This window comes from Somniosus microcephalus, chromosome 3, assembly GCF_052327205.1.
Source record: "Somniosus microcephalus isolate GS21.2 chromosome 3, FLI_Smic_1.0, whole genome shotgun sequence".
Lineage (NCBI taxonomy): Eukaryota > Metazoa > Chordata > Chondrichthyes > Squaliformes > Somniosidae > Somniosus > Somniosus microcephalus.
Genome location: NC_140989.1, coordinates 109,408,552 through 109,435,464, shown reverse-complemented (window position 1 = coordinate 109,435,464; position 26,913 = coordinate 109,408,552). Strand labels below are relative to the sequence as shown.

Sequence of the window (26,913 nt, the reverse complement as noted above, 5' to 3'; positions counted from 1 at the left end):
TAGGGGCAAAAAAGCCTGTGTCCCTTCATTTGTGCACAGCTAAATACAATCACTGCTGCATTTGTGGCACTGATACTATTTTATGATAAAGCTGTAGAAATGAAATAGTATCTATAGTTGCAGTATATCATCCCAAGTTATATACAAGAAAATATGGTACGGAAAAGCACAGTCACCTGCTACCATCAAAATCACAGTGGCAGGACCCAGAATCGATGCTGCTGTTCCAATAATCTGGTACAAAATGTAGAGTTTTGAAATGGAAGGGTTTTTCCTGGAAGTTTGTGCTCCACTGTTTAGAAGGTCAATTGTATTTGCCAAAGTTGATGGCACCCAGCGGCGTCGTTGATTGTAGAATTCCTTGAAATCCTGTGGTGCGTTTGTGTAGGCATCTGAAGCTGCATTGTATTCTACACGCCAGCCCTGCTGTAGTAATAATGTACACAGCCAACGGTCTTCTCCTGTTGGAATTGATCAGTGCACATTACTGTTAAAGGTCCTTACTAGCCCATTGTACTAAGACCAATCAAATCAGTCAAAAATGTGAGATTCTCTTGGTACAAAGAATACCCCTGCCTTCAGTATATATGCATCCAGGGTGACTCATGGTATTTGTACACACTTACATGTGGTTATAGTTGGTCCTTTTTGACTGATTGTTCCTGACTGTGGCCTATGATTACTATGTAGCACTAAATGGTGGCTATGGAAACTTGATGTAGTTGCCTCTCAGTTTACATTAGCTTTTCTTATTGAAGGAAGTTTACTGATTATTCTTTCCAATTAAAAGTTTCCCCGTCACACTGAGACACTGCTTTTATAAAATGGTGGGGTAGAATTACTGCAAGGGTTTGCCCAATCACCCACTGAACCTGTGACGAAAATTAGCAGACCCTTTCCCAAACAATCTAAACAGCCGTTTATGCTGTTTTCGCTGATCGCCTGCCAGGGTTATGGCAGGAGATCAGGAGAACTTCTGCGGAAATTCTAGCCCACTGTAGAAGCAAAAGTCAACAGGTTACCAGAGGGAAAAAAACAACAACAACTTGCATTCATATAGCACCTCTAACATAGTAAAACATCCCATGGCATTAGTTTTACCTTGATCATATTGGACAAAATGTAGTCCTTCAGTTGCTTTGGTGGTGTATTTTTTCACAACATTATCATCCATTAGCGCTGCTGCCCTGAACAAACTGAAGCATCCTGGACTGCACAGTACGCACCCTAACACGTGCTCAGCTGTCTTCTGTAGCCAGTGACCAACGGCGTATTCAAACTTCTGGTACCAGACCATCGGACCTTTGAGAGGAAGAGGGGGAAATTTACACTTTACTGTTTTCATATATTTGTTGAATTTCAAAATTTGATGACTTACCATAAGAAAATATGGAACAAGAAAAGAACATTTGGTTGATCAAGCATGCTTGTTCCATAGGCGATACAGTCAGTCTTACCATGGACTGTACCCTGCCTGAGGAGAAACTCTGCATCATCACTCTCTGATCCCCAAAGGTAATCACGTGTCATTAAATATTCATCTATCCCTGTACTAGCACTATTCAACTTTGGCCAACTGCGTTCCACAGACAACATCACCATCCCTCAGATCTAGTATTAACAAACAAGCAAATAAGGGCATATTTCCATCAAGGGACTCATTTTTGTTTGTGGTAACAAATGGGAGACAAATTACTGGGGGAAAAACCAATTATGGTACCTATTAACCACCATAAACATAATGGCCCAGATTTTGCGATAGGAATAACGGTGAGGCTATCGGTGATCACCGTTATTATGGAGTAAATCGAACACCAACTTCTGGCGTCCACACATGCGAAGTTAAACGGGGAAATCAGGAAGTTGCTGTCCGATTTTCCCTGCTCCTCCACAAGCTTCGAAACGCCGGTACCTCACCAATAGGCTCGGCATTGAAATCCACGTGAGGTTGCTGTACTTACCCACTAGTTATCCACTAAACATGCCAGAAAAAGGTAGGGCTGGTACATTCAGGTGTAAGTGAATTTTAACAGCGTGGTAAGTCTTAATTATTACCAAGCAACCTCGCTGGCACTGAAAATTTAGTTTTACAAATGTGGAGTCTCATTCCTTCAGAATTTAATTATTGTTGGAGATTTTTTTTTTTAAACGTTTTCTTTGTCTCTTTTATCTCTCTCTCTCTTAATCCCATCTTTCTTTCCCGATCTTTATTTTGCTTGCTGTACATGATTATATATTGAATGAAATATTCTATCTTACACTTCCTGATTTAGTTCTGCATGGCTCAATGAGGATTCTTCAATCTGATTGGTTGAAGAGCCACGCTGCTGCTTGTCCTGCTCACACATGCCATAGATCCCCTGTAGAGGGTGCTGCACTGAAACGGATCTCTAAATATCGTACTACAAAAGCAAAATACTTCTCTAAATACCATAAGTCGCCACTCAAAAGCCCACGAAACGTCTATGGGCAGCTGTAAGTGTAATGAATGGTGAGGGTCGTTCCTTTGCCGCTGACCACAAAATCCAGGCCACTATATTTTAAACACTCACAATGAACAAAATCCACCTCCTTTATTTTGGATCAACTGCATGCCCAATTATCATCATAAAGTTAAAGGAAAAAGAAAACGACTCGCATTTATATACCAAATTTCACAACCTCAGGACATCCCAAAGCACTTTACAGCCAATGAAGTACTTTAGAAGTTATCACTGTTGTAATGTAGGAAGCGTAGCAGCCAGTTTGCGCACAGCAAGCTCCCACAAACAGAAATGAGATAGCGACCAGATAATGGGGGAAAATTGGGGCGATTTGCACTTCTCGTTAGCGCCCCCGGGGCGCAAATCCCCTAGCACCCGGCACGGTGGTGCTAACGCCACCTGTGAAATTCAGTGGGAGGTTAGCGGCGGCAGTAGCCGGCAGCACCCCACGGCATTGCGCCGCCGGCGATGACGTCATTGCCATGCGCAGCACCCTGGCCACAAATTTCCCTTGCGGCCCCTGACCTATCGCCAGATGATATGTCCGACAGGATCAGGGGGCGTTTTTGCAGCGGCAGCGGCACTACTTAAAGGGCAGCTCTCAGGTGGCCGCTTTTATTCTGGCCAACTGCCAGTACCTGCCCCCTTTCCATTTTTTATGCGGGGTGCCAGCTGCGATCACTCAGCCAGGCACTCCTCTGGAGTGCCGGGCTGTTTTCACAGCATCCCGCTCCCCGGTGGTCGAGCAGGGCCCTGGTGCCCCTCCCTTTAATCATGGGAGGAGGCCTGCAATGACGCGGCGCTATGTGCCACCGTGCGTGGCGCTGTTGCACGTAGTGCTGCAAACTTCCGTAGTAGCACCCCAAGAAGGAGATGGAGCGCTTTCCAGTAGCACCCTACCTCCTACTTGGGGCGCTACTACTGAATTTCTGGCAGAGGGGCGCTAACGTTTTCCATTTGCAAACTTTAACCACTGTTAACTGGATTTTAAAATCATCCTAAAAATGTTGGGAGAAAATCGGGAAAGAAATCTGCAGGTTTGTGACCACATCTATGCAACATGTTGTTAACTTTGCAGGCTTCAAAATGTGTCTATTCTCAGTCTATTAAGTAACCAGTTGTCCAAATCCAAGAATGGTTTCAAAAGCAATAACAGGAAGTAGACTGCCTGCTGTTTTCATCATTCAATCACAGAATGTGGGCATCGCTGGCAAGGTGAGCATTTATTGCCGAGAAGCATGTAGCAATTGTAGCTGGTTTTACTATTAAGTGAAGCAGCACAAACAAGAAAGTTCCCTACATGTTACTGCCTCTAGGCACAAAACAAGTTGTCACTTTAATATTCATACCAAAGTAAACTAGAATTTTTTTACAGAAATTGCTCAAGCAATGTTGTTTACACATATTCCTTTAGGCACTAGAGTTAGCAATTTCTTTGTGAATTGGAACCTAAAGAGGGGTAATTGTCTTGAGCCAACTTCATGGGTAACACATAGGCCCCGATATTTACGGGGAGGGAGCAGGGACGACGTTTAGTGACCGAGAAACCCAGAAATACAGGGATCGCAGAGGTCCTGTCACCTTTAATGGCAGGACTTCATTTGAATTTTTATGCTCCATTTCCCACCTGGCAGCCAGCGAAGAGATCGTGAGGGGGGCAGGGAAGAGATCACGAGGGGGGGAGGAGATCGCGTGGGGGGGAGAGATCGCGAGGGGGGAAGAGATCGCAAGGGGGAAGAGATCGCGAGGTTGGGGAAGAGGTGGCGGGGGGAAGAGATTACGAAGGGGGGAAGAGATTGCAGGGGGGAAGAGATCGCGAGGGGGGAAGAGATCGCGAGGTTGGGGAAGAGGTGGCGGGGGGAAGAGATTACGAAGGGGGGAAGAGATTGCAGGGGGGAAGAGATTGCGAGGGGGGAAGAGATCATGAGGGGGGAAGAGATCGCAAGGTTGGGGAAGAGATCGCGAGGGGGAAGAGGTCGTGAGGGGGGAAGAGATCGCGAGGGGGAAAGGTGATTGCGAGGGGGGAAGAGATCGTGAGGGGGAAGAGATCGCAAGGTTGGGGAAGAGATCGTGAGGGGGAAGAGATCGCGAGGGGGGAAGAGATCGCGAGGGGGAAAGGTGATTGCGAGGGGGGAAGAGATCGTGAGGGGGAATAGATCGCAAGGTTGGGGAAGAGATCGCGAGGGGGAAGAGATCGCAAGGTTGGGGAAGAGATCGCGAGGGGGGAAGTGATCGCGAGGGGGGGAAGTGATCGCGAGGGGGGAAGTGATCGTGAGGGGGGAAAGGTGATTGCGAGAGGGGAAAGGTGATCACCACGCGGAAGATCACTCCTGCTCCTCCTGGCCCACAAGCAGTGCTGGAAAAACACTTACCTGCTGCAACCGGCAGTTCTCGCCTCCCGTTAAATCTAAATGGCTGCTAAAATCTGAGGCATGCAGCCTCATTAACATAAAATTACTGACTCGCCTCTCAAGAGCAGGTTACTCACCCGCGCCCCCCAACCCGCTCCGGTTAGTTGAGAAGTAGACGTGCTCGCGATGGGTTGGGGCGGGTTTCCCATTTATAAGAATTTACCCCACCCAACTCCTCTCCTGCCCATTCTGGAGGGTTAAAATTCCCCTCAAAGTGCCCTGCAGCTGAATTTCATAGAATCACAGAATCGTAGAAATTTACAGCACAGAAGGACACCAATTGTGGCTGTGCCGGCCGAAAAAGAGCTCTCCATCCTAATCCCACTTTCAAACTCTTGGTCCGTAGCCTTGTAGGTTATGGCGCTTCAAGTGCATATCCAAGTACTTCTTAAATGCAATGAGGGTTTCTGCCTCTACCACCCTTTCAGACAGTGAGTTTCAGACCCTCACCACCCTCTGGGTGAAAACACGTCTCCTCAAATCCCCTTTAATCCTTCTATCCATTACTTTAAATCTAGTTCCCCTGGTTATTGACCTCTATGCTAAGGGAAATAGGTCCTTCCTATCCACTCTATCTAGACCCCTCATAATTTTATATACCTCAATTAAATCTCCCCTCAGCCTCCTCTGCTCCAAAGAAAACAGCCCCAGTCTATCCAATCTTTCCTCATAGCTAAAATTCTCCAGTCCTGGCAACATCCTTGTAAATTTCCTCTGCACCCTCTCTAGTGCAATCACATCCTGCCTGTAATGTGGTGACCAGAACTGCACGCAGTGCTCAAACTGTGGCATAACTAGTGTTTTATACAGTTCAAGCATAACCTCCCTGCTCTTATATTCTATGGCCTAGAAATTCAGTGGGCTGCGCCACCTGTTAGCGCCCAAAGAGGGCACTCAGTGGGTTTTGCGCCACTGGCCACGCCTCCCGCTAAATTTAGCGGGGCGCTAATGGCAGCGCTAGCCGTTAGAGCTGCGCCAACACCGATGATGTCATCGGAGTGCGCAGTGCCCCGCTACTGCCCTGATCGCCAAATTTGGTAGCGCCCCCTGCTTTAACGCCGGTCACAATTTGCAACCGGTTCAGGGGGGCCTACCTGCGGTGGTAGAGGCGCTGAGGTGCGCGGCGGCCATTTTTTTTGCTGGCCGCCTGCCAGCACCTCTTCATGCCGCCGTCCCCGGCCTCCTGAGCCCCCCCGCCCCCCCCCCCCCCCACATTGTGCCGGCTGTGTCCCAAGAGCCCGGCACTTCTCCTCGGTGCCGGGCTCTTTTGCCGGCACTCGCGATCGCCGATTGCGCTGCAGTAGGCCCCTCCCCTTTAAGAAGGGGCGGAAGGCCTGCAGTACCGCAGCACGCCGTGCCGCAGCGTGTGGCACTGTGGCACGTTGCGCTGCGATTTTCAGTTGCAGCGCCCCAAGAGGGATGCGGGGCGCCTCGAGTAGCGCCGCGCTTCCGTTTGGGGCGCTGAAACTGATCCAGCGGGCGCTCGCGACTCCTTCCGGGGTGGTACTTCCGGCGCCCTGGCGAGACTGACGGGGCGCCAGTGAATTTCTAGGCCCATGTCTCTGCTATCTGCTAATAAAGGAAAGTATCCAGTCAGGGATCTGTTGGTATGTACACTAAGGTCCCTCTGTTCCTCTACACTTCTCAGTATCTCCCTCTGTTCCTCTACACTTCTCAGTATTTGTTGTTCAATTAATTATGTATAAGTAAAAAAAAATGCCAGGGTTTAAATACCGTGATAGTAAACAAATTCTAGCCATTCTCCTAATATAACTTAATTTTAAATTATATTTAGCAGGACTTATTAAATGTAATAACTTGTGATGAAATTTAGAATTTCAGAATCTTCTAGGTAACTTTTTTGCTCATTTGTTGTCCTTTCTTGTATAGATGGAGATAACTGGTGGATTGTTTGTTTTAATTCACTACACAAAATTTAAATCTTTTATTTAAAATACAAATGTCAGTGCCAGCACCATTTTCTTTGTCTCATGAACAGACTTGATATTAATAATATGTAGCAACCTATGATCCTGTCTTGTGTTGTTTTTCTGTGTTATGTGCACTGCCAGAAGTAAATATCTACATATAAATAAGTAGGTAGTGTAGAAAGCGAAATGTAACTTCATACCAGTTCCAGTCGGATGTATTCTACCACATGCAGCCCCGACATGTGGATATCTTCTCAGCCTGTCAACTAATAAGATCACAGCGGAGGGTTGGAAGTCAGTATCCCCATCCAAAGCCAGAATGTAAGTGTTTTCCTTTTCAGTCTTTTAAACAAAATAAAAACAAAAAATTGTGAGATGTATAATGTTCTTAAATAGATAGGTCTGAAAATTACTGTGCATAATAAAAGTATGCAAGTGTTTAGCGTGTTTGTATGACATTCCTGTTTGCTATTTTACCTGAGACATTAAGGCCCCGTTATTGACAGGGGTGGGTTTGGTAAGCGATTGAGGCGGAGGCAGAGTTTCGGACAGGAAACCTGGATGACCTTTTCTCTTTGACAGGGTCCCCGTCCGGACATCATCCTGATTGACAGGCTTGGCTTCCAATTGGGCGGGGAGCACTCCAGAGCAGGCCGCAGCCGCAGATAAGGAACCTGTTACAGGAAGAATGGGGTGGTGGGGGGTCCGATCCCCGACCCCGGAGGTTCTTTGTATGGGGGTTGGGTCTGTGGGGTCCAATCCAAGGGAAGAAGGCAAGCTTGGGGGGGACCAGGAGGAAGCACTCCTCCTCCTCCTGGCCCACAAGCAGTGCTGTAAAGGCACTTACCTTCTCCCCGAAGCTGTCCTCGCCTCCTTTGAGCTGTCGGGTTTCCAGAGGCCTGGGAAATCTGGCTGGCCAAATCGGAGATTGTTAGCCTCATTAAAATATTTAAATTGCCAACTCGCCTCCTGGGAGTGGGTTGGCAGCCCACCCCTTGTCCCACCTCCGTTAAACCCGGAAATGGATGGGCTGGAGGTGGGTTGGGGTTGGGTATGAAATTATAAAAAGGTTAACATCTCACCTGACCCCATCCTACCCATTTTCGGGGTTAAAATTCATCCCTAACTGTTTAATGCAAACAGGTTAATACCTCAGTTAAAATGCCAGCATGCTGTTACATGAACACGCTAAGTGTCTGTACACTGCTCTTGCACATCGTCATTTTTAGGCACTAGAAATCAAAATATATTCCTTACCTTTAAGGCATTTGCAGTAGATGTTTCATCTTCAAATTTGCCTGATAAGGTAATGTACTTTCTACTTAACTTCCATCCCAGCAGATAATACATGTACATGATCTGAAAAAAGAGAAACAATATATAAATAAAGAATGCTGGCATACACACAGCAGGCCAAATAGTAGAATATTCCCCTATTACTGCTGTAGTCTTGCTATGCAATCATGAAATGTTAAATAAATTAGTCAGGGTGCTCAAAAGATGAATCACATGCCTCCTATCCAGTTGATCATGGGCTCAGATCTCAACTGTTTCTCAAGCTCCTCTGTTGGAAGCAAGTTTTTCCAGTTTTCGGCCAAGTTACTAACAATGTCCAGGAATCAGAAATATCTGGTTAGGCTTCAAATTTAGATCTCCGGTACTTTTTGTGCCCCAGACCCGAGAAGATTTCAAAAGAGCCTTACTGTTAATATGAACGTTGACAGTCAAAGCCAACTTTGATCTCAAGTGCCAATAGGGAGCCATTTGTATACCACTAAAAAATATTGTTGCAACTCATCACTTGACTATATTGGATCAAGCACAGACCATCTCTTTCGCATTCAGCTTCCCTAAACCCCTTGAACCTCCCAAATCAACAAAGAGCATGCCCAGTAAACCTCCTGGCAATCAGAGTCCCCTCCCCAGCTAAAGCACTGTTAATTGGACACTGTCCAACAAAATGACCAGAATAATAAAAGGATAATTGGCAAAAGAACCAGAAGAGTCATGGTGAGAACTTTTTTTTACACAGCAAGTTGTTAGGATCTGGAATGCACTGCCTGAGCAGTTGGTGGAAGCAGATTCAATAGTAACTTTCAAAAGAGAATTGGATACTGAAAAGGAAAAATTTGCAGGGCTATGGGGAAAGAGCAGGTGAGTAGGACTAATTGGTAGCTCTTTCAGACAGCGTGATGGGCTAAATGGCCTCCTTCTGTGCTGTATGATTCTATGATTTTATATAAAGTCAACCTTTATTAATATAACTTTGTAGCCAGCTAGAAGGCTGAGTATTTCCAGCATTTTCTGTTTTTATTAGGCATTTACCATGCTTCATTATGGTATTGAAACTGGCAGTGCCCACGAACAGATGGACATTAAGAATATATAGCATGAATAAAGTTAACATGCCAACCCAAACCTAATGCTTTTCAAGTTGGCAAAATTTGAGTATCACCATTCGAACCTTAAATGTTCTAGTTGGGATCACTTGAGGTTATGGGCTGAATTTTGCCGGCGCTCAGAGCGCGGGTTTGGAGGCGGGTCCGCTATCAAAATCACAAAGATTGACAGCGGATCGGTATCCTGCTGTAAACCCGCCTCCTGGTCAGTTTCCCAAGTGTCGGGTCTGTCATCCCTGAACAGACCTGACACCAAGCAGCAGGTCAGCCAATTTAGATAGTTAAAAGCTTATTATAAGGTAGTTAAGAACCATTTTCCCATGTACTTACCAGTTTACAAGGTTTTCATCGAGGTTCCCGGAGAGCGGCTACCATGTCAGGTAAGTATGTCGGGTTCTCAATGACTGTGGATTGCTGTGAATAGGTGAAAGCTGCAAAAGTGGTCTAAAACCTACCATTTCACAGCTGTTCACTTCCCAATCTTAGAAGCTGGAGCATTAATGATTTGGAACTCAATTTTGAGCTTTATGCACTTTTGAAGTGTTTGAGTAATCTCTCTATCCACTGTCACCTCCTTGGAACAACCTATCTCAACAGTGACAGATTACTTCTGTCATCTCAACCTCACCTGCCATCTATTCCATCAGCATCGGTGCCCTTGAAAAAATCTCACCTTGGTCCTCAGAATCCGAACACGATCAGCCCCAACACCAGCATCACCGGGCACACCAGCAGCACCAACATCCACACCAACCTTCTCCGCAATCAACTGATGCTGCACAGGACACAGGGCATCATCACCCGTGCATTTGCTGCCCGAGATGCCAGCGATGGCCTCACCATGTCCAGACTTGCTTCACTTAACACTGAACACCCTGGCTGCCACATGAGGCACCAGGTTGGCACCACCCGACACCAGCACCATAAAGCATCCCTACAATGTCCAAGCCATTCCTTTCACACTCAGCACCATTGGTGGGGGGCGGGGGTGGGGACGTTATGTCTCACCATTCACTGGAACTCACTAAGACACTTTCAAAGGTGCACACAAATCTGTCCAAGAAGGCAAAGCGCTGACAATAAGGATTTCAATGCTTGACAACATAATACCAGAAAGTGTACATGAACATTGGCTAAAACACCCAAGTGCCTACCCTTGTGTGTTGTTAGTTCATATGATTGGACTAGGATGAGGGCGAGTATGAGTGGTGGCCAGTGCTATGGAGAAGTGATAATGTAGATAGAGAGGGATGGATGGAGGTGCAAGGTAAGTTGGTGTGAGTAAGGATGTGCAGGAGTAGGGTAGGGAAGGCAGAGTGATGGGGATGCGATGAGTGGCACAGCAGGATGAGCTTGAGTGTGGCTTTGCAGTAACATTTTGTGATCTACTGAGGTCATTGAAAGGCTTGCACCACTGCAGCCTGGTCCTCCTAATGACATCCCTGCTTGTGTCCTCCTGTGCAATGTGCAACCAGGCTGTGTTGGTGTTCTGGGGAGGTCACTACCGACTATTGGAAGGGAAGAGAACGTCCCTGCATGCTGTGACTCTCTCCATAAGCATATGGAGGGAGTCATGGGAGAGCCTGGGTGCAGCCGTGCACCTTTATGCAGTGCTTGTCAGTGTTTGCAGCACCTCAATGCTGTAAAACACTGACAGCAGAACTGTCAAAATCATTTTGGACATGGACCCTTTAAGGAAACCAGCTGATGACACGTCATCAAATGATGTCATCAGACCCGTTTCCTATATATTGGCCGGGAACCTCGCAGGGTGGGCTTCAGAAGCCCAATCAATGTAAAATCTTGTCGGGGGGCCGGGATTGAGACAGGTGCGAGGTCCCCACACGCCACAGACGTTGCCCGCCATGAACCTGCCAAGGTTGGAAAAATCCAGCCCTATGTGTTTGATTTACACAGTATCCAAACCTGTCCAAGTCTTGCACACTTTCAGTGAACCATGGTATCCAGTAAATATAATAGCTGAACAGCTACATACTTAAACAGGACTGCACTGGAAACACTGTCAGCAATATGAATGTTTAGGACCAGAGGCTATTTTCTTAGTAGTAGCAGCACACTCATAAATGAAAAGCTTAATAAGCTTTTTTTTAAACTTATAAAGTGACAGTCACACCCTGAAATTCAAAACTATCATGTAGCTCACTACAAAACTGTCATGGTATTGTATTATTGTACTAAGACTGTGTTAAAGAGCAAGTGGTTTGTCAATATAATTATAAACAATAAAAATTACAGACACTGCCCATTATGCTATTAGGTTAGGTTAGGTTACAGGGGGGGAAATATATTTTAGATTTTGTGTTATGTTTATTTCTGTGTCAGTCATATTTCAGTGAAGAACTTTCTTTAACACACCTCTCAGTTATATTAAAAAATCAAGGCAGCATTTGACCGAGTGTGGCATGAAGGAGCCCTAGTAAAACTGAAGTCAATGGGAAGCAGGGGGAAAACTCTCCACTGGCTAGAGTCATACCTAACACAAAAGAAGATGGTTGTGGTGGTTGGAGGACAACCATCACAGCCCCAGAGACATCGCTGCAGGAGTTCCTCAGGGCAGTGTCTTAGGCCCAACCATCTTCAGCTGCTTCATCAATGACCTTCCCTCCATCATAAGGTCAGAAGTGGGGATGTTCGCTGATGACTGCAAAGTGTTCAGTGCCATTCGCAACTCCTCAGATAATGAAGCAGTCCATGCCCGCATGAAGCAAGACCTGGACGACATGCAGGTTTGGGCTGATAAGTGGCAAGTAACATTCGCGCCATACAAGTGCCAGGCAATGACTACCTCCAACAAGCGAGTGTCTAACCACCGCCCCTTGACATTCAACAGCATTAGCACCGCCGAATCCTTCACAATCAATATCCTGGGGGGGTCACCATTGACCAGAAACTTAACTGGACCAGCCCCATAAATACTGTGGCAACAAGAGCAGGTCAGATGCTGGGTATTCGGTGGCGAGTGTCTCACCTCCTGACTCCCCAAAGCTTTTGCACCATCTACAAGGCACAAGTAAGGAGTGTGATGGAATACTCTCCACTTGCCTGGATGAGTGCAGCTCCAACAACACTCAAGAAGCTCGACACCATCCAAGGCAAAGTAGCCCACTTGATTGGCACCCCATCCACCACCTTAAACAATACTCATTCCACCACTGGCGTAACATGGCTGCAGTGTGCACCATCTACAAGATGCACTGCAGCAACTCGCCAAGGCTTCTTCGGCAGCACCTCCCAAACCCACGACCTCTACCACCTAGAAAGACGAGGGCAGCAGGCGCATGGGAACACCACCACTTCCAAGTTCCCCTCCAAGTCACACACCATCCTGACTTGGAAATATATCACCATTCCTTCATTGTCGCTGGGTCAAAGTCCTGGAGTACCCTCCCTAACAGCACTGTGGGAGTACCATCACCACATGGACTGCAGCGGTTCAAGAAGGTGGCTCACCACCACCTTCTCAAGGGCATTCTGGGATGGGCAATAAATGCTGACCTTGCCAGCGACACCTACATCCCATGAACGAATAAAAAAATGGATTTCATAAGATCTATAAATTATCAAACTGCTTCAGGATACATTTCCTGCACAAAGTAAACCTCTTCCCTTTCTAAAGTAAAAAAACATATTAGGTTCAATAATGTAAATAGGAGGGGAGTACAGCGCATGAGGGGAACCTGGTGCAGTCTATAAGCAGCACTCGAAATTCTGCTTTAAAGCACCAATCATATGTTTAACATCTGCTGTATCAGTCTTCAGATTTTATATTGAGTAGGAATGATTTCTGCTTCCCATTTCTATTGGCATGGCCTACTTTAATTTCATGCTATGTTCGCTATTTAAACTTACTTGGGACCATCTCTTCTTGTGCCGGATTTTCTGTTTGTCTTTCAAATGAACGTAGAGAGTGTTTCCATATGGAAGGGTGTAGCTGATTCTTCCACCATAAGGTGTCTCCATTATGGTTTGCTTTACAATGTCATCATCTTCCTGTTCATCATTGGAAGTCTGTTTATCACGTGAAAATATTCTGTATAATAAAATGTTTAATTCCAAAAGGTTAACTGCAGGTCCCTTCTTGAAATTAGAATCCATGCTAGTTTATTCCTCAGCAGAGTGACAGATACATGTTACATACACCTGTGGTGCTGGTGCAGACTTGTTGCAACTGAATGTTCGTACAGCTCCTTAAAACTGTTTGAATCACTAACACCTTGTGGAAAGTTCCCCCTCTCACCAATAATACCACCTGCTTAAACAAAATCAAACTTCAAAATGAAATTGGCACCAGTATTCAGAAACAAACCATATTTTTGTTACATTAATCACATTCTCTTTAGGGATTTAGTTTTAAAAGGTGTAATGATGTGGATACTTGTGCATGGCTAGGCAAGGCTCGCAGTTTCTATTTCTATTGTGCCATGTTTGTCTGATCCAATATTTAGCTGGAGCTTTATTCAAATTTGAATTGTACAATTCTACAGTTGAGAGCCATTATTATAAAATACTATCAGAATGCAGTCAATAATAAAGTTACAGGCAAACATTTTTTTTACGTGATGATCTATTACCTGAATAATTATTAATTCAACATTCTATATGGATCAAATGTATCCATTTTATAATTATGAACTATATTAACATATAATTGCAAATTTTATTATCCATGTTTTCTGAATTTTGGTACACTTATAGAATAAACATCTTGCTTTGGTTCAGACATTTTACTATTTGAATGAAATCTCAGAATCTGGTACATAATTTTGGAATTTTTGATCATTTTTTCCTCACTGCGAGGATTTTAGATTGAGTTATGTTTAATTGTTGTGTTTTAGAACAAAGTAAATTTTCACAGATTTAAAAATGGCACGGGCCCCAAGTATTGAAGGCGCATTAAAACCACATGAGCCTGTGTGTGGAATATTGTGGCTCACATTCTATTTGTAACTGACATAATGAGGGTCCATTGTCTCAGCCTAGGCCCATTAGTCAGGATGGCCTCTTTCCATTTTGAGAATAGCAGAAGATGTTTTCTTTAAACTCATAACCCAAGGGGAGGAGGGAGAAGTAGTCAATTTTATTGACAGGCTTACTGGTGAATTATTGAATGGGGAGGAACTTAGAGTTACAATCCTCCCACTGACCAGGACATGGAGACAAAAGACAAAGGGACACGGAGAGTTAGATTTAAAACAAAGGACTGTGAATGGCAATATTTAGGTTGGGATTGGAAGCTAAAATTCAGGTCAGCTTTTGCAGTTAGAAGTTGTTCAGAAAGATATTCTAAAAACAGGGAAGTCAGCCCACAAAAGGGATAGGGTTCACAGTTAATGTTTTCCCATTTTTCATTCAGAGAATTGAGATTGATTGAAGTAAGTGGAATTTGACTGTTATTCTGTATGTTCACTGGCTGTCTGTAAAATAAAGCAAATTAACGATTCACTAAATGTTTCCATCCACCTTCAGAGAGAGTGGAGAAGCATACATGAGGCCACATGTGAAGGACACATTATCAGGCCGGATTACAGGGGAGTCCTATCGTTGCACCCTGGTGTTAGACTATCACATAATTAGGTATTACGCAGTATGGGCACAAACCTGAACATAAGACACTCGACCACTTACTTAGAGTGATTAATATCACTGTACACAAGAGAATGTCTAAGGCAGTCCTGAAATTTGTAACAATAGATAATGGCCCAGAACTTGGTGTCGGGGGCTTGCCGCGCGTGCAAGCCCCCGATGTGCGCTCACCCTGCGCGCCGACATCTGAAACCTGGCCCGCAGTGGATTTCCTTTCAGTGGCCAGGTTCTGATGTCGGCGCGCTGTGCTAACCTGACCCAGCGGCGTAGTTAGTGCGATGTGCCGGCTGGGATCAGGTGAGCACTGTTCAGCCAATCAGGGGAGGGGAAACTTCATTCATAAGTTTGAGAGTAAGAACTGTCAAACTCATGAGAAGTACTGCACCCCAAAACACTACTTAAACTTTAAATAAAATTTTAAAAAACATCCCAATCATTAAATTGTGGTGTATGTGCCTTTAAGAGCCCCAGGTGTGCTGTAATGCCGGTAATTGCCACTCGGGCTATATAAGCCTGTATATTGTGTATATCCGTTAGAACCCCCCCCCAGACTTTGCTTAGTAAATACCTATGAACCAACTCCTGTCTTCAGTGTCTTTATCAACACACGGACACTACAGTGGCGATGAAGTGGAAACGGACTTACCTGCAATTCGGCAGCACCTCAAGGACATCGATTCCTCGGGCGTCCAGAAGATTCAAGGAAGTGAGAGAAGCTGTGGTTTCACCAGCTGGCCAAGCTGGTGGCAGGTACTGCGCTAATCCTTCCTGGGCGTCAGGCTGGGGCTCCAGCGGCTGGCTCTACAGCTGAGACAGGCAGCAAAATCGGAGGCAAGCAATAACGGACTGGGAGGGAGCACTCGGGAGATGGCCGGCGCGGCAAGCAGGTCAGCGTTCAGACCTCCGGCGGGAACAAGTCTCCAACAGTGAATTAAAAAAAAAAGAGAACGGAAACCGCAGTAAACAGCGTTGTTATCGGCAGCAGCGGCGGGAAAGCGTGGGAAGCGCCATATCTTTGCTACAGAAAAGAAAAAAAAAGCGCGGGAAGCGCCATATCTTTTCTGAAATGCCTAAATCTGGTAATATTGATGCTTTTGATAGCGAAATAGAGGATTGGACCACATACGTGGAAAGAGTAGAGGTATATTGCACTGCAAATGGAATAGAAGATGAAAAAAAAGCTTCAGTACTTCTGAACTTAATGGGCGCAAAGACATACGGGCTGTTACGAAATTTAATCACTCCAGCCAAACCAAAGGACAAGAATTTTAAAGAAATTGTTGATACCCTGCAGGAGCACTTAAACCCAACACCGCTGCTAATAGCGGAACGATTCAAGTTCTTCAAGAGAAATCAACACAAGAATGAAAGTAACGCTGATTACCTAACCGAATTAAGAAAGCTATCAAAGTACTGCCAATTCGGGGCAGGACTATCAGATTATCTTCGAGACAAATTCGTTTGCGGTCTCTTAAATGAAGGAACACAAAAAAGACTGCTTTCTGAAAAAGATTTAACATTGGACAAAGCTTTCAGTATGGCTGTATCATACGAAGCAGCAGCAAAAGGAGCTGCAGAGATACAACAAAAGACACAGGACTTCGGCACCCATGAAATGACACAGGGTTTCAAAAGATGTTATCGCTGCGGCAGATCCACCCATAACCAGAGGGACTGCTGGTTCAAGGACAAAGCATGCAGGCAATGCGGGAAGATTGGACACATTGCACGGGTATGCCGATCTGGACAAAATAAATCCACTGACAGAAAAAAAAAATCAATAAAGAAAAGTACAGGAAGGTACAAATGATGACGGACGGTAGCTCCGAAGACCAGAAGAGCGATAGCGACTTTGAAAACAAGAGACTAAGCTGTCTCAAATTACATAATGTACTTGCCAAAGATGATTACCAAACCATTTGGGTTACCCTCACAATAGCAGGGTCCCCAGTTAAAATGGAGCTAGATACAGGATCAGCTCTAACCGTAATAAATCGACGGGATTACGAGAGGCTATTTTCGCATATACCTCTAAAAGACACATCCATTATCTTAAAAACATATACGGGGCAGAAAGTATACCCCAAAGGAAAAATAAAGGTGCCTGTTGTATACAACGGCAAAGAAATACAAAAGTTGTATTTATACATTCTACAAGATGGTGGTCCACCGTTGTTGGGACGTGAATGGATCAGGAAGATACGTTTAGACTGGCACTCCATTCAGGCACTGATGGTGACCAGTAAGGAAAAAAACAATGATGACATCATACCTGAACAATTAAAAGACATCTTGGCCAACGCCAAAGAAGTGTTTCAAGAGAAACTAGGAAACTTGAAAGGCATCACCGCCTCAATAAAAGTGGAAGATGCAGCAATTCCCAAATTTTTTAAGGCAAGACCGGTGCCATACGCAATACGTCCAGCAGTCGAGGCAGAGCTGGAGAATTTGGAAAAAGCAGGCGTATTGTCCAAAATAGATTGGAGCGAATGGGCAACACCCATCGTTCCAGTCATGAAAAAAGCATTGAATAAAGATAAATCTGAAGAACAGAGAAAAATTCACATCTGTGATGACTTCAAGGTAACTTTCAACCCGGTCCTTCACACAGTACAGTATCCTCTTCCGAGGATAGAAGATATTTTCGCCTCACTATCCGGAGGGAAACGTTTCACCAAAATTGACTTGGCACAGGCATATCTACAGATGGAGGTTGAGGAGGCCTCTAAAAAGTATCTCACGATAAACACACACAAAGGCCTGTACCAGTACAATCGACTGGTTTTTGGAGTAGCATCAGCTCCAGCTATCTGGCAAAGAGCTATGGAGCAAGTCCTGCAAGGGATTCCAGGGACTCAATGCTACCTAGACGACATCCTTATAACAGGAGAAAACGACAACGAGCACCTTGCCAATTTGGAGCAGGTGCTCACTAGGCTGAAAGAACGGGGCCTACAAGCGAATCGCCCCAAGTGCAAATTTTTCCAAAATCAGATATCATATTGTGGCCACATAATCAATAATGAAGGGTTGCATAAGTCACCTGAAAAAATTGAAGCGGTTATAAAAGCCCCAGCACCTGAAAATGTTTCATGATTAAGGTCGTTCCTGGGATTAATAAATTACTATCAGAAATTTTTACCGAACTTATCAACTCTTCTACACCCTCTTAATGAACATCTACAAACAGGAGTGATTTGGAAATGGAACGAAGACTGTAAACGTGCCTTCCATAAATGCAAAGACTTAAACACATCCGAAGAAGTTTTGGCTCATTACAACCCATCACTGCCAATCAGACTGGCGTGCGATGCTTCCCCTTACGGCATAGGAGCAGTATTATCCCATAAATTCCCTGATGGCTCAGAACGGCCGATAGCTTTTGCGTCACGCTCATTAAACTCAGCTGAGCGTAACTATGCCCAAATCGACAGGGAAGCACTCAGCCTGGTATGGGGAGTGAAGAAATTCAACCATTACCTACACGGACAAAAATTTACCTTGTTGACTGACCATCAACCCCTCATCTCCATATTCAACCCTAAAAAAGGTGTTCCCATTATGACAGCGCAAAGGCTACAGAGGTGGTCCCTTTTTCTAGGGGCACACCAATACAACATAGAATACAAAGGGCCAAAACAGCATGGGAATGCTGACGGTTTATCGTGCCTACCGTTGCCAACGGTAGAAGAGGCACCTACAGTAGACCCAGTAGAGATATTCCACTCTACCATAGTGGAATGTCTACCAGTGACAAATTCTGCCATTGAAAGGGAGACGAGAAATGACCCGACTCTCTCACGGGTCTACGATTTAACAGTGAAGGGATGGCCAGCACATGGCGAACCACTGTTGCCAGCATTCTCGCAAAGAAGAGAACAGCTGTCAGTGTGCCGAGGCACCTTGATGTGTGGATCCAGAGTGGTGATTCCACCCAAACTCCAGGATAAAGTGCTAAAGGAGCTTCACGAGGGGCATCTGGGTGGAGTGAAAATGAAGAACCTAGCTAGGGCATTTGTATGGTGGCCAGGTATCGATGGAGACATCGAAGAAATGACCAAGAGCTGCCTAGGATGTCAGAAGGTCCAAAACGCTCCACCACAAGCCCCTCTACATCCATGGGAGTGGCCCTCATCTCCCTGGCAAAGGGTGCACATCGATTTTGCTGGTCCATTTATGGACTCAATGTTCTTAATCGCGGTTGATGCACACTCCAAGTGGCCGGAGGTAATAAAGATGTCCTCCACCACCACGGAGAAAACCATTACAGTATTAAGGACCATATTTGCCAGGAATGGGCTGCCGGAACAGATATGTTCTGTTAATGGACCGCAATTTGTGTCCGAAGAATTCAGAAAGTTCTTAAAAAACAATGGGGTAAAGCACTACACGTCCGCCCCATACCATCCCGCCACCAATGGATTGGCTGAAAGGTTTGTCCAGACCTTCAAGAAGGCCATAAAGGCCATGGGTAATGAAGACATAAAACTTCAGCACAAGGTGGATAACTTCTTATTCGCATACAGGAATGCAACACATATGGTTACCAACCAAACTCCCACCATGATGTTCTTCAATAGAAACCTAAGATGCCGGCTGGATTTGGTCAAGCCCAACATCAGAAGAGACGTGGAGAACCGGCAGTTTCAAGGCATGAATGAAAGGCCAACTAGGGCCTTCCAGATAGGTCAACAGGTTTTGGCCCGGGACTACCGTACCGAGAAACGGCAGCCTGGAACTATCTGCACACGACTAGGACCACTGATGTATACCGTGGACATCGGAGAAAGCATAATAAGGCGCCATGCTGACCAAATCATAAAGTCATCCGAAAAGGGACAACCTACACCACAACTCTATACATCTAACGATGAAGTAGAGATACCCATATCTACCTCCGATCCGGTGATACTGGTACCCGATGAACCCGACACTGGCATTCAAGCCAAATCAGCCTTGCCAGAAGAACCTACTACACCACCAGAAACTACTACACCCCCGAGGCGTTATCCGGACCGAGTCAGGAAGCCTCCTGAGAGACTAACTTATAATTAATTAACTGGAGCAATGTATATTATATTGCTTATAACATGTAATTAATAATTACTTAAAATATGATGTACTGGTTAGCTAAAAGGGGAGGAATTGTGGTGTATGTGCCTTTAAGAGCCCCAGGTGTGCTGTAATGCCGGTAATTGCCACTCGGGCTATATAAGCCTGTATATTGTGTACTAGCTGAAGTGCCCGGTGGTGCCGAGGGTCTTTTGAGGGCATGTTGTTGTTGGAAGAGAGAGAGAGAGCGACTGGGGGGGGAAGAGAGAGTGCGACTGGGGGGGGGTGGGGAAGAGAGAGAGCGACTGGGGGGGAAGAGAGAGAGAGAGCGACTGGGGGGGAAGAGAGAGAGCGATGGGGGGGAAGAGAGAGAGCGACTGGGGGGGAAGAGAGAGAGCGACGGGGGGAAGAGAGAGAGCGACTGGGGGGAAGAGAGAGCGCGACTGGGGGGGAGGTGGGTTGAGTGGAGGGGGGAGGGGGAGGGGAGGGGGAGGGGGAAGGGGGAGGGGGAGGGGGGAGTGGAGGGGGGAGGGGGAGGGGAGGGGGGAGGGGGTGATGTGCCTCAATGAATCCGAGACTCAACGTCAACGGAGCAAAGCAAGGCTTTTATTAACTCAGAAAGTAATACACAGTGGAGAAGTGTCTCTCATCCAGAGATCTGCTGCCCTGCCTGTGAGACACGCTGGGGCCTGCTTAAGTAGGGGCCAGGTATGGGCGGAGCCCTACACACAATACAATACAGGTAAGGAAATGAAACTGAAACTAAACTCCCCTGCTTGTCACAGTCACAGGCACAATCAAACACATAGAATACAGAGTGCCTGATGAATGGCATATTTCATCACATTCACCCCTTCTACAGATTTAGTCTGTTCGGGGGTTTGATAGTCCTCTGTGACCGACGTAGCTGTTGTGGTGCCTCGGGTGTCGGCTGGGTGTCCCCAGTGGCCTCCTGGGTCTCTGCCGGTGGTGCCGCCAGGGTTGTTGAAGGGGTAGTTGGTGGGGGCACCGTTGGTCGATGTTCTTCCGGGGGTGATGAAAGGATAGTGGGTGGGTAAGAGTTGCTGTGATCGTCGTTGCTGTTGTTGTCGTGGTTGTTGTCGTTACCGGCTGGGGCGACGTCTTTTATGGACACGGTGTCCGCCCTTCCATCGGCGTGCCAGACATACGCGTATTGGTGGTTGGCGTGGAGTAGGTGCACTGACTCCATGAGAGGGTCCGTCTTGTGGCCCCTCACATGCCTTCGTAAAAATACCGGACCTGGGGTGGAGAGCCATGACGGCATGGATACGCCTGAGGTGTATTTCCGGGGAAAGACAAACATTCGTTCATGAGGCGTGGCTTTAGTGGCAGTACATAATAGCGACCGTATCGAATGGAGCACATCTGGGAGGACTTCCTGCCAGCGGGAGATAGGGAGGCCCTTGGTCCTTAGAGCTAGAGTGACTGCTTTCCATACGGTCCCGTTCTCTCGCTCCACCTGGCCGTTACCCTGGGGGTTGTAGCTGGTGGTACGGCTCGTGGTGATCCCCCTGGACAGCATGTACTGGCGTAGCTCTTCACTCATGAAGGATGCCCCCCTATCCATATGGACGTAGCTCGGCATACCGAACAGGCAGAACAGGCTGTTGAGGCATTTAATGACCGCGGCGCTGGTCATGTCTGGGCAGGGGAAGGCGAATGGGAAACGGGAGTATTCATCCACAATGTTCAGGAAGTAAACATTGCGGTCGACTGATGGGAGGGGGCCCTTGAAATCTAAGCTGAGCCGCTCAAAGGGGCGTGTAGCTTTGATTAAGTGGGCTCTATCTGGGCGGTAGAACCGAGGCTTGCACTCAGCGCAAGTGCGGCAGTTCCTGGTCAGAGACCGACCTTCCTCAATCGAGTAGGATTAGTTGCGGGACTTTATGAAGTGGAACAGCCGTGTGACCCCTGGGTGGCAGAGGTCATTGTGAAGGGTCTGTAGCTGATCCCCGATGGCGCTGGCACACATCCCTCGTGAGAGGGCGTCGGGGGATTCGTTAAGGGCCCCTGGCCGGTAAATGATGTCACACTCGAAGGTGGAGAGCTCGATCCGCCACCTGAGAATCTTATCATTTTTAATCTTCCCCTTCTGTTTATTATTAAACATAAACGCTACCGACCACTGGTCGGTAAGTAGGGTGAAGCGTTTGCCGGCTAGGTAGTGGCGCCAGTGGCGCACTGCCCCCACGATGGCTTGGGCCTCCTTTTCCATGGAGGAGTGTCTGATTTCGGGCCCTTGGAGGGTCCTCGAGAAGAAAGCTACGGGCCGCCCCGCCTGGTTGAGGGTGGCCGCCAAGGCAAAGTCAGACGCATCACTTTCCACTTGAAAGGGAGTGTTCTCGTCCGCTGCCTGTAGCGTGGCCCGCTCAATATCCTGCTTAATGCTTTTGAAGGCGGCGTGGGCCTCAGCAGAGAGCAGAAAAGAGGATGCTTTCAAGAGGGGGCGGGCTTTGTCGGAGTAGTTGGGGACCCATTGGGCATAATAAGAAAATAACCCCAGGCAGCTTTTCAGGGTTTTGGGAGTGTTGGGCAGGGGCAGCTCCCGTAGGGGGCGCAGTCGGTCGGGGTCTGGTCCGATTTCCCCATTCTCCACCACGCTGTCTAGTATGCAGAGGCGCGTGGTGTTGAAAATGCACTTGCCCTCGTTGTAAGTGAGGTTGAGTTTTTGTGCGGTTTTCAGGAACCTCTCGAGGTGGGAGTCGTGATCCTGCTGGTTGTGACCGCAGATGGTGACGTTGTCGAGGTAGGGGAAGGTTGCCTGCAAGTGGTGGTCATCGACCATGCGGTCCATCTCCCTCTGGAAGACCGAGACCCCATTCGTCACCCCAAAGGGGACTCTGAGGAATTGGTAGAGGCGTCTGTTCGCCTCGAAGGCGGTGTACAGGCGGTCCTCTGGTCTGATAGGGAGCTGGTGGTATGCTGACTTGAGGTCGATGGTGGAGAACACCCGGTATTGGGCAATTTGGTTCACCATTTCTGATATGCGGGGTAGCGGGTAGGCGTCTAGTTGGGTGTACATGTTGATCATTTGGCTATAGTCGATCACCATCCGTTTCTTCTCGCTACCCCTCACCACCACCACTTGGGCGCGCCACGGGCTGTTGCTGCGTTCAATAACGCGCTCCCTCAGCAGCCTGTCCACCTTGGTCGCGATAAACCGCCTGTCCTCCCAGCTGTACCTCCTGCTTTTGGTCGCTATTGGCCGGCAGTTGGGAGTAAGGTTCGCGGATAGCGAAGGTGGCTTTACCTTCAGGGTAGCCAGACCACACACTGTGAGGGGCGGCTGGGACCCACCGTAATTGAGCGTGATGCTTTGGTGGTGGCACTGGAAATCCAGGCCCAAGATCACGCTCGCACATAGGCTCTTCATGATTAGTAATTTAAAATTATCGTATACAGTTCCGTTAACGGACAATTGTACCGCGCAGTAACCCATAATGGTCGATGTCTGGGTTTTATCAGCCATAGAGATGGTGCCCCGAGCAGGGACCACCGTTAGAGAGAGTTGTTGTGCTAGTTCAGGGTGGATAAAACTCTCCGTGCTTCCACTGTCAATTAAACATTTAACCCCGCACCCGTTTACCTCGATGTCCACCATTGATTTGGATAGCGGGTGCGGTCTGGCCTGGTCCACTGTGACCGGTGCCACTGTAGTGCCCTGATCGAGACAAGATGGCGTCCACGCTGTCTGCTCACAAGATGGCGGACCCCACGAGGTCGGGCAAGATGGTGTCCAAGATGGCCTCTCCCATGGCGCACACGCGGCGGTGGCGGGTTTTCCAGCGGGGTTCCCTCTGCACACCTTCCCGAAGTGCCCCTTCTTACCGCACTTAAAGCAGGTGGTGCCTTTCGCTGGGCACAGGTTTCTGGTGTGCTTCGGCTGCCCGCAGAAGTAGCAGTTGGGGCCCCGACGCGTCGCGGCTGTCGTAGGGCTTCTGGGGGGGAGAGTGGGGCCCCGACGGTGTCGGGCTGCCGGGCGGGGAAGATGCCTTCCAAGATGGCGGCGCCCTTGGCGCACACGTGGCGGCGTGGGCGGCGTGGGCTGAAGAGTAGGCGTCCGAGTTTCTCTGGGCCACATCCAGGGATCGCGCTGTGTCCACAGCCTGTTTCAGGTCCAGTCCCGTTTTTTCCAGTAGTCTCTATCGGATGTAAGTGGAGCTGAGGCCTGTGATAAAGGCATCACGAAGAAGCTCGTCAGTGTACACTGCGGCTTTTACATCTTGGCACTTGCAGTCTTTGCCAAGCGTTTTCAGGGTGACTAGGAACTCATCCAGCGATTCCCCAGGTCGCTGTGTGCGAGTAGCAAGCAGATGCCTAGCGTATACCTCATTCGTAGGCTGCTGGTAATGCGCCTTTAGGATGTCGCACGTGGCCGGGTACGTGTCGGCGTCTTGGATGAGGGGGTAAACCCGGTGGCTTACCCAATTCCGCAGGATTCCGAGTTTCATACTTCCAGCGTCCGTAGCATCTGTGATGGCTGCGGAATTGTCCAGGAAGAATTCCATACACTTAAACCAGTGTCTGAATCGTGCCGATGCGTCCGACGCATGCGGGTCCAAATCCAAACGTTCGGGTTTCAAGAGTTGATCCATTGCGTTGAAAATTGAATTAATAAAATTGATGTGCCTCAATGAATCCGAGACTCAACGTTAACGGAGCAAAGCAAGGCTTTTATTAACTCAGAAAGTAATACACAGTGGAGAAGTGTCTCTCATTCAGAGATCTGCTGTACTGCCTGTGAGACACGTTGGGGCCTGGTATGGGCGGAGCCCTACACACAATACAATACAGATAAGGAAATGAAACTGAAACTAAACTCCCCTGCTTGTCACAGTCACAGGCACAATCAAACACAGAGAATACAGAGTGCCTGATGAATGGCATATTTCATCACAGGGGGAGTGGAGGGGGGAGGGGAGGGGAGGGGGGAGGGAGGGAGGGGGGAGTGGGGAAAGGGGAAGTGGGGGAAGGGGAAGGGGGGAGGAGTGGGGGAAGGGGGAGGAGTGGGGGGGAGGAGGGGGAGTGGGGGGGAGGAGGGGGAGGAGAGGGAGGGGGAGGAGGGGGGAGGAGGGGGAGGGGGGAGGAGGGGGAGGAGGAGGAGGGGGGAGGGGGAGGAGGAGGAGGGGGGAGGAGGGAGTGGGGGAAGGGGAGGAGGGAGTGGGGGAAGGGGAAGAGGAGGAGGGAGTGGGGGAAGGGGAAGGGGGGGCGATGAGGGGGAGGGAGGAGGGGGGAGGGAGGAGGAGGGAAGGGGGAGGCAGGGTGGGAGAAGGGGGAAGGGGGAGGCAGGGGGGAGGAGGGGGAAGGGGGAGGCGGGGGGAGGAGGGGGAAGGGGGAGGCAGGGGGGAGGAGGGAGAACGGGGAGGCAGGGGGGAAGGGGGATGGAGGGGGAGGGTGGGGGGAAGGGGGGAAGGGGGGGAGGGAGGGAGGGAGGAGTGGGAAGGGGGTGGGGGGAAGGGGGGAAGGGGGGAGGGAGGGAGGAGTGGGAAGGGGGAGGGAGGAGGGGGAAGGGGGAGGGAGAGGGGGAAGGGGGAGGGAGGGGGAGTGGAGGGAGGGGAGGGGAGGGTGGGGAGGGGGAGGGGGAGGGAGGGGAGGGAGGGGAGGGAGGGAGGGAGGGGAAGGGGGAGGGGGGAAGGGGGGAGGAGGGGAGAGGGGGGGAGAGGAGGGGGTGGGAGGGGAGGGGTGGGAGGGGGGAGGGGGGGAGGGGGTGGGGAGGGGGGAGGGGAGGGGGAAGGGGGGGTGGGGAGGGGGGGAGGGGAGGGGGAAGGGGGGTTGGGGAGGGGAGGGGAGGGGGACGGGGTGGGGAAGGGGAGGGGTTGGGGGGGAAGGGGTGGGGGAGGGGAAGGGGGTGGGGAGGAGGGGAAGGGGGGGGAGGAGGGGTGGGGAGGGGGGGAGGAGGGGTGGGGGAGGGGGGTGGGGGGAGGGGGAGTGGAGGCGGGAGGGAGGGGGTGGGAGGGGGGGGAGGGGAGGAGGGGGGGAAGGGGTGAACGGGAGGGGTGGAAGGGGGTGGGGGGGGTGGGGGGGGGAGGGGGGTGGGGGAAGGGGGGTGGTGGGAGGGGTGGGGGTGGGTGGGGGGGAGTGGGGGTGGGGGGTGTGGGGGGAGGGGGTGGGGGAAGGGGGTGTGGGGGGGAAGTGGGTGTGGGGGGGTGGGGGGGCTGGGGGAGGGGGGTGTGGGGTGGGGGGGAGGGGGGTGGGGGAGGGGGGGAGGGGGGTGAGGTGGGGGTGGGGGGGAGGGGGTGGGGGGGGGAGGGGGTGGGTGAGGGGGGTGGGGGTGTGGAAGGGGGGGTGGGTGGGGGGGAAGGGGGGTGTGGAGGGGGGGTGGGGTTGGGGGGTGGAAGGGGGGGGGAGATAAACTTAAAGTACAGGAAACTTTGTGCTATCCGGCACCCACTCTTCAGAGTTAATGTTGAGAGATACGGAGATTCTTACCTCTGTATTTAACAACAAACACTGTTGCTTAGCAGCAGCTTCTAAACACTCAGGTGTGGCCCTGAAGCTCTGTAGCTAAAGCTGTTGCTATAGCGACAGACCTTGCACAGCTGCACAGTCAATTGTCTGTCACAGACACAGATTTGGAGCGCAGAAGCCCCACCCACTCTATGTTCCTATACTAAGATGGCCGCGCATGCACTCTGTTACACACTGAATCAAAATGGCGTCGCACTGAAACTTTTCGCCCTCCTTGACAAAGATGGCTGCCGTTAACCTGGGGCTGTCTGCAGAAGAAATTTCCTCAGCTGCAAACACAGGATCTTCAGATTATTATTCGGGGCTTGCGACCTACCCCAGTTGCTTATGAAGCCTTCCCACCGACTGACCCCAGGAATGGAGCTGAGGCAGCACACCCTCTGCCCGTGTTTGTCTCTATCTAGGCCGGGAGCCTGGGTCTAGAGTTGCACTGCTGGCAATTGGAGAAGCCTAGGCCCCGGGCCTGGAAAAACGGTGAAAGGTAGGAGAATTATAGAGGTTAGAGAAAAGATTTACAAATTAATTAACTTTTTTAAAAAACAAT

The 26,913-nt window shown here is 48.9% G+C and overlaps 1 protein-coding gene across 1 annotated transcript in view; it reads right to left on the bottom strand.

Annotated features, from left to right (window-relative positions):
• The window catches only part of LOC147121257 (chitin synthase chs-2-like), a 73,093-nt gene that overhangs the window by 35,548 nt on the left and 10,632 nt on the right, over positions 1-26,913 (bottom strand). The window contains exons 7-11 of the mRNA XM_085977740.1: positions 13,095-13,275; positions 8,083-8,184; positions 7,026-7,167; positions 1,102-1,302; positions 177-461 (exon numbers count right to left, since the gene is read on the bottom strand). Of these exons, the coding sequence (XP_085833866.1) occupies positions 177-461; positions 1,102-1,302; positions 7,026-7,167; positions 8,083-8,184; positions 13,095-13,275 (911 nt within the window). The remainder of the gene's footprint in view (positions 1-176; positions 462-1,101; positions 1,303-7,025; positions 7,168-8,082; positions 8,185-13,094; positions 13,276-26,913) is intronic.